General features: G+C 37.1%; 1 protein-coding gene across 3 annotated transcripts in view; it reads left to right on the forward strand.

The window, feature by feature from the left end:
- CHEK1 (checkpoint kinase 1) overlaps positions 1–7,884 on the forward strand; it is a 16,081-nt gene extending 8,197 nt beyond the window's left edge. For all 3 annotated transcript variants that reach the window (XM_072426117.1, XM_072426118.1, XM_072426119.1), the window contains exons 5-13: positions 361–430; positions 1,260–1,448; positions 2,393–2,497; positions 3,162–3,254; positions 4,001–4,103; positions 4,971–5,154; positions 5,295–5,426; positions 6,639–6,740; positions 7,243–7,884. In XM_072426117.1, coding sequence (XP_072282218.1) covers positions 361–430; positions 1,260–1,448; positions 2,393–2,497; positions 3,162–3,254; positions 4,001–4,103; positions 4,971–5,154; positions 5,295–5,426; positions 6,639–6,740; positions 7,243–7,338 — 1,074 coding nt within the window. In that variant the 3' untranslated portion in view covers positions 7,339–7,884. The remainder of the gene's footprint in view (positions 1–360; positions 431–1,259; positions 1,449–2,392; positions 2,498–3,161; positions 3,255–4,000; positions 4,104–4,970; positions 5,155–5,294; positions 5,427–6,638; positions 6,741–7,242) is intronic.
- Positions 7,885–8,203: the final 319 nt, after the last annotated feature.

Here is an 8,203-nt window from a genome sequence, read left to right on the forward strand (position 1 = left end):
GATTTGTTTGCATGGACTCAATAGAGCTATTTTGTATTGAATCCAATACAACATTTTCGAATTTCCCACTGCTCCGCCCGCGCTGATGTCACGACATTACCCAAGGTAATTGGGTTTTTTTTTTTTTTTTTGGCTTTAAGCGATCCCGAGTGTGACTCAGGATTACCGCTTTGGTATTTTAAAATCCACCCCCGAGTCACACTCGGGATTACCGCTGGGGGGGTTAAAGTCAAACACTTTACAAAACTGAAAGGCAAATCTTGTCTTATTTGTCATATTTGCGTTCACTGTTTTGTGCCTGTGGAATTCTTTCTTTGTACTTTATGCCACTAACATGTTACTTTGTAAACATTGTATTAGGAATATCTTCATGGCATTGGAATTGCCCATCGAGATATAAAACCAGAAAACCTGCTTCTAGATGATAAAGGTATGAAACAAAAAGCTTTTTATGATGTACACTTTAATAGTTATGTTGATCACTGGGTGGGTTGCTCATTAGTTGAAATCCCCTCAAAAGCAAATATTTCTGCACACTATATTCTTACTTGAGCATAAATGCCATATTTATCTAATAATGACTTCTCCCCTTCGGATTTTCTTTCTATCTGATAATCCTGCCTTATTCCATGTATTTCTTGGTTTTCTTTGCCGCTAAATTCACAACTGTGAACTCCAGAGGCTGAGTTTGCATTTAAAACAGCAGTGCTCTCATTGCCCAGTATTGGCTGTTTTGTGTGTGTCGGTTTTCTTTTTCCTTTATGTTCAGTACTATTACTAATAACAATGTGCTGCACTCAAACACTTAAGTACATGTACCTTGACATGTATGTAGTTATCTTTAAAGTGTATGCAAGGCTTTGCTCCTATTGAAAGCAAATAATTGATTATTATAATATATAAAGCTACTAAGTGTCATTAGTATCATCCTTTTAATCACTATGATTATTCTTTTTATCTCCGATAACTTCATGACCCCTTTCTCTATTGTCATTCTCAATATTACAGTTGTCATGGTTCACATTATTCATAACCATATAATATAACATAACCATATTCTGATGATCTTATTGCCATCATGAGTATTATCGTTAGAACTATTCTCATTCTTTTTATTATTTTTGGCACTGTGCTTTTACTTCAACTTCATTGAATATACTGAATGTGTCTCTTTAAAAATTAAATAGCTTGACTGTCCAAGATTATTTGGGTTATTTATCTGATTCCAGATCTCTGTATGTTTCATATGTATTTTTCAGATCAGCTTAAAATCTCCGATTTCGGCCTGGCTACTGTGTTCAGGTATAACGGTCGTGAGCGTCTACTAAATAGAATGTGTGGTACACTTCCTTATGTGGCACCTGAGCTAATAAAGCAGAGATCATTTCATGCTGAACCCGTGGATATCTGGTCGTGTGGGATTGTTCTGACTGCAATGTTAGCTGGAGGTAATGTATATAATGTAACGTAAGAGCCATATTTCTAGATAATCAAAGATGGGCCATAATTCACCTTCCCCAAAGAATGTTAACAATTATACAACTAGGGAAATCTAAAGACTGGGCAATTACTATGCATTAGTAAAAATGTTATTTTTTTTTATGTGTAAAATTGTACAAGGTATAAAACTGTATATAAAAAAATATGTACACTCCAGGAAACAAAATACAGCCCTGTAGAATTTTCCCTGTTTTTTTGCCCAGAATTAGATTAATTAATACTTCTCTTGTGGGTTTTGCTACTTGCTGTGCAATATTCACCAGACTTTACTATAGTCCAGTTTGTGTCACTTTGTATTCCAATGTTAGATGCTAGCAGAAAAAGTAGTGCAAAACTGCTTTGTGATCAACTCTATGTAGACTACGGGACAGTCTTGTTCTAAACTGTTTATGCTTCTGCAGGTACATGCTAATGTTTATACCCTGCAGTACATTCGGCATACCTAATTGCCCTTAAACCCAATGCGAGTTAAACCCAGTGCGAGTTAATTGCAGCACTTGATTTTGAAAAAGAATTATACCAGATCTAGAATTAAGCTTTGTGGCATCAATCAGTTCGAACTTGAAGATCGAGAATGAACACATACACCAAATATATGTGCTTTTATAAACCTACACCATACAATGTTAGCCAACAGCTTAGGTTTATTGGGTATACAGTTCGTATGTATATTTCAACAAATACATTTATACTTTAAAGACGTTGATTGCCTGGTAATGGATCTATATATGAAAATACATGTTTGAAATACTATTCTTTAATACTGTGATTTAAACTGTCTTTAGTCTTTATACCCTTGTTTTAAAGAATGTGGTAAGAGTGTATTTTTGTTTTTTTTTGTTTTGTTTTTTCAAGAATCTTTCTCTCTTTTTTTGTTGTTGTCCATCTGTAGAACTACCATGGGATCAGCCTAATGAAGCATGTCAAGAATATTGTGACTGGAAAGAGTCAAAACACTACCTCAATCCATGGAAAAAGATTGACTCTCTGCCACTTGGTATTCAAATTTTTCTATGCATAATTTGCCTAATGTACTTCTGTACAAACTAAATTACTCACACACACATAGATATAAAACTTGTTTTCAACATTTTAAGTGTTACATCTGGTATACATACATCTTGCCAACTCTGTGTGAAGATTTCATAAGTGTTTTAAAAAAATAAATAAAAAGGTTCTCGAGGAACTGAACAGACACTGGTTTTAAAAATCAGACCTGTATTTGAAATATAAACTTGGTGGCAATTCAAAACAATGACAAAAGAAAGCACCCACCTTCCTTCATAGAGTCAATTTCCTTACAGACCAGGGAAGCTTTGCTCCACTGCTACTCTTTGCTTGCAGGGGATCGTCTGCAACCTTTCCACCACGGGGGCAGTGAGCCAGTGAGGAAAATAGTGTCCTGTTTAGCTATCCTGTTGTTGCCAGCCACACTTTGCTAGTCTATGTGTTGTGTTCATAAAAGTTTTCTGTAAAGATTTAAAGGGCTTGATTTATAAAAACACTCAACTAGCCATACACATATGAAAGTTGATAGTTGGTGCCTGCATTATTTTGGCTGGGGATAATTTATTAGCATCTGATTTTAGCTTTGTCTATAATTGTATTTATTGGCAATATGAGATTGTTTTTAGGCATTCTGTGTGTTTGTTTCCTCCTAGCTTTCCTGTGTAAAATCCTAACAGAAAATCCTAGTGCTAGACTTACTATTCCAGACATCAAGAAAGACCGTTGGTTTACCAAATCATTGAAAGGTAAATGATTATATTGGTATTTTTATGTGTGCTAAAACAGGCTTCTAGATCAAATCTGTAATTTACATAATGAAAAAAAAACATTACCATATCTACCTATTTGCTGAGTTCAAAACGTCAATACTCCAGATTAGATATACTATTCAAATATGACTATATGACTTTATGAAATAGGTTCATTAGACTTAAAATATAAGATACTTATCCTTGTAATAATGCAACAGTTCTTGTGTGTTTCTATAGCGTAATGTCTGCTTTTGATGACCTCCCTTTAGGAATTGGTAAATAAATCATCAAAAGGTCATTGTTGTAGTTAAAGGAAATCTGTTATGTAAGATATATAATGGCTACCATTGCTGACTTGATATCCCCCCAAAGCTAGGTACTGCCTGTTGGCATTGTGTCTTCATTACATTCTGAGGAGCACACTGAAACAAGTATGCATAACAAACCTTGTAGATATTTGTTCAGGTCTGCATCTCAGAAAGTATTGATGCAAAAGAGTCAGCATGGGCAACCTTCACTTGACAACTAATGATTACAATAATGGGGATTTGTTGTTACTCAATTGCATGACCAAAATCCCCCTCAATTGCTCACACCACAGAGGCATATACTAATAAGGTGCTGTATTTAGTTGATTGATTTAAAGGAAATACATTTTTATAATGAAACTCTTAATAAACTCACCAAAATCTACTACAAAGGGTTCTCTCACAATTTGTGTTTTTATTTGTTTTCAATAGGCGTGAAAAGACACCGCGTGTCCTCAGGTGGTGCCAGAGACACATCTGAACTTCGCAATAAATACATACGCAGTGATGCAGACATGTCTTTTTTTCCACACAGGCCAGTACTTCCTTTTGTAACTTCTTTTTATTAAGCGTATTTCGTGGTCCAAAGCTGTGAAAGCAGTTTAAAGAGGGAACGTTAATAGTTACTTTTGGCTCATGTGCGAATGCTTTGTACGGCACATCTTTTTTATGTTAAATGTACATGTTCTAAAAAGGGCTCCTATGTACTACAGAATTCAGGGCAAGATTGCTCACCCAAATGGGATAAAGCCTATATTTCACACACTGCCTTGTGTGGAGGGGAGTATTTTAGAAATACGACTAGACTGAGGGGTGAATTTGTTCCAGACAATTTTTTTCCCTATGACCTCAGCAACTAAAGCAGAACTATCCTCACCTAACCTCCTGTGATACAATGGCCCTGATTTATTAAAGCTCTCTAAGACTGGAGAGAATACACTTTCACCAGTGAAGCTTGGGTGATCCTGCAAACCTGGGATGGATCTGGACCAGGATTCAAAGCATTTGCTAGCAAATATAAAATGACATTGAAAAAATCCATTCCAGGTTTGCTGGATCACCCAGCTTCACTGATGAAAGTGTATTCTCTCCAGCCTTGGAGAGCATTCATAAATCAGGGCCAATGTCCTCAAGCAGGATATTCAGCTAGATAGATTAGAGCTGCTGGGATAAACTAACTCCATTGCATGTGGGACTTCAGTCACTAAACTGGTAATATGCATAGTGAACAGGAGTGTAAGAATAATTTAGACCTATTATTTCTGCTTTCCTGTTCCCATATTCCTAATTTGTTAAATGTCCACTTATATCCTAGTAAATGCTACATATTGTCTTTGCTTAATGGAAAGGGGTTATGTTTTGCATGTGATTACCATCTTATTGTTTCTACTTTGCTGTGCAGTGATGAGAAGATAACCTTTTCCAGCACACAGCCTGAACCTCGCACATCTCTCCCAACCTGGGACAGTAGTTCCTCCAATATAGATAGCTTGGTGCAGGGTAAAGGAATCAGTTTTTCTCAGCCGGCCTGTCCAGAAAACATGTTGCTAAGCAGCCAGCTGCTAGGTACTCCAGGTGCTTCCCAGGTAAGTGCAATCTAATTTACTAACACTTATAATTTGCTTTATGTAATAATAACTTTTATTTATTTTTTATTGTAATTCTTCAGTCTTTTTATATCTGTCCATTTTAATATTATAAACCACTTATATCTAAATTCCTACAGAACCCATGGCAGCGGTTAGTAAAAAGGATGACCCGGTTCTTCACCAATGTTGATGCTCCAAGTACTTATAATAATCTAAAGGACGCATGTGAGAAAATAGGCTATGTCTGGAAGAAAGGTTGCGCTAATCAGGCAAGTTCATTCTTCATCCTACTGAGCTATTGTGTATCCATCTGTTTTATTGTAGAAGTTTGACACACAACTGGAGTAAAAAAATGTGTTCTAAAAAGATGGAGGGGACTGCCTTACTTACACACTAGGACATGGGTCAGTACTTTAAGCCTGGCCCATTGTATTGTTTTGTGCAGATAATGAATTTAGTTACTGTGAGGAGGGCAGAGCCCTGGCCATTAATTAGCCAATAGCCAGAGCTTGGAGACACCCCATGTTATGTTTCATGTAGGTGTTGCAGCTATCATGGTGCAGAATAGGATGACAGCTATCTTAAATGACACAATAAATCCTTTTTTAAAGTTTGCTCCCCCTTGGCTAGACCACCACCATGTACCCCAGTTAAAACTCCATCTGTTAGCCATTAAGCTTCTGCTGCTCTACCATGTTTACCTGTCTTGCTTTGTCAAAACCTGGCCTTACATTTCTTTCTTCCTCCCTTTCAGTTCTCTTTACTTAACCTCTCTGGCTGTATTCCCAAGTGTGGCTCAGGGTGAATTTACCTTAACAAAAGCGGAATTGCCAGGGAGATTAAAAGTCCTTACCTGGTTCCCACATTCCAGCGATGCCTGGCTTCTTCCATCTGGCCATGCTGGCCGGACATCTGTGTAACCTAGGGATGCCTCGCTGGCATCTGCGCCCCCAGCGTGTGAATGTGTGAATGGGGACGCAAGGCCAGGGGAAGTAGATGCCGGCCTGGCATTTGCGCCTGATTGTGTGGCTGGATGGTGGGGACCATGCATCTGGGAGGCAGGAAATTTTAAATACTAAGTATTTTTAAATGTCCTGCTTTTACATATAAAAATACTTAGTATTCATACTGCCAGCAGTTCTCAACCCAGAAATGTTTTTAAGCTGGGCGGCAAGCAGTTGTAGGCTTATCCTTCATACACCACTTGATAATATCAAAAATGTTCTTGCCTTTCTTTTTGGTATGCATTTTTCCTGCTCTCAAAAGGCTAGAGTTTCTTTCTCAATGGGGGACACCTGTACCAATGACAACTGTCCTTGGCAGAGATTTCCCTCACAATTAGGAGATTTTCTCTGAACACAGGTGGCAAAAGAAAAATGAAACCTTTTTTTAACCACTTCTGGTTTTATACAAAATAAAGGGGTTGGCTTGAGATATAGTTTGTATCTGAAGAACCTGCTTGCTTTTTTTTTTTGTATCAGGTAACCCTTTCGACCACTGACAGACGAAACAACAAATTAATATTTAAGGTCAATTTGGTGGAGTTGGAGGAAAGAATATTACTGGATTTCCGCCTTTCAAAGGTACTTTAATCCTTACAGTGTTTTGTTTGTTGGTTTAGTACCGAGTTATTTCATCTGTAGGCTGTAGAATCTATACAAGCAGATTTAGAGTTCCCTTTCTTTATTTGTATAGTCAAGTTGTTGCCCTTGCTTTACAGTAAACTTTTGTAATAAGGAACATTGAGGCTTCTGTCACTAACCTTTCCGTTTTTAAAAATGCTAGTTGCCAAAACATGGAATCTGTCAGCTGTCCTGATCCAAAGTGTGCAGATTATTGTCCTCTCTTCAATGGTTACATACTTGTCTATGTTCTGTAAAGCTATAGAGGAAACCAGGTACCTAACAGTTAAAGATTTATTAGAAGCATGTGTACTATAAGGAAAACAAATATATTTTAGGGGCCTCATTATAATTGGCCTAACATATTTTAAACATTGCAAATCATCAGACTCATGAAAAAAAGATGAACAGTTTTTTTTCCATTTGCTGTACCTGTCCAACTCTGAGTGATTTTCTCTTTCAGGGTGATGGTCTAGAGTTCAAGCGACATTTCCTGAAGATAAAGAAAAAGCTGGAAGATATAGTCGCTAGTCAGAAAGCAGTTGTGTCTGTCACCTGATTGTGGACTTCAGAGTTAACGATAATTTGTTGCAGACCCCGCTGTTAAGTACTAGTTTCAGACTCCTTTTTATTTGTTAGGGCCTATAGTTGTTGGTTAGTGGAGGCACAGTGGTCATTTGGACTGGAGGAGATCTGTTTATTTAAAGGTGCCGTCATATTCACTGTGGGCTACACAAAACTTTTTCTTAACTTTATTTCAAGCCCTGATTAGTACTTCCTTGGCACCTTTGGTAATGTCTCATTACCAACTTCTAGCACTGTGGTGAACATGAACTCCAAATAAGACATCAGAAACAATTTAATTCCTGTTCACCTTTACCTTTTTACATTTTGTGTTGTTTTTGATAAGATACCTCATATTCACAGGAATCTTTCCACAGTTAATATTCCTAAATTAATTGCAGTCAGTAGCCTGAGTTACAAGGTATAGTTTGGGCTCTGAGGCAATCACAGTGTTAAATGATAAAACAAAAAATGTAAATGTTTTGTAATGTAAGCAATTTGTTACTTTTTAGGTGTAAATAAATGCATTGTTTTGGGGAAATGTTTGTTCTTGTGGTACATGCTGGACTTTGCAGCACACTAAAAATTCTTGCAAAAGATTAAGTCCTTGGTTTTTCTAACTTTGCCTGTGATTGTCTTCTCTGAGTAAGGGGCTAAATTTACTGTCTTATAACAAAACCACATTATGTGCATAACCATATTAACTCGCCATTTTCAATAAAAGCTCCTATCTAGGGCAACGGCAAACCCCAACTAGGCTTTAGGAGAATTTAAAGTTTAAATCCCACAGCCCTGTCAGAGGCTTCCCAAGGGTAAAGCAAAAACAGTTATAGCCAAAATCCTGGAAATATAGCCAAACA

This window comes from Pyxicephalus adspersus, chromosome 11 (assembly GCF_032062135.1).
Source record: "Pyxicephalus adspersus chromosome 11, UCB_Pads_2.0, whole genome shotgun sequence".
Lineage (NCBI taxonomy): Eukaryota > Metazoa > Chordata > Amphibia > Anura > Pyxicephalidae > Pyxicephalus > Pyxicephalus adspersus.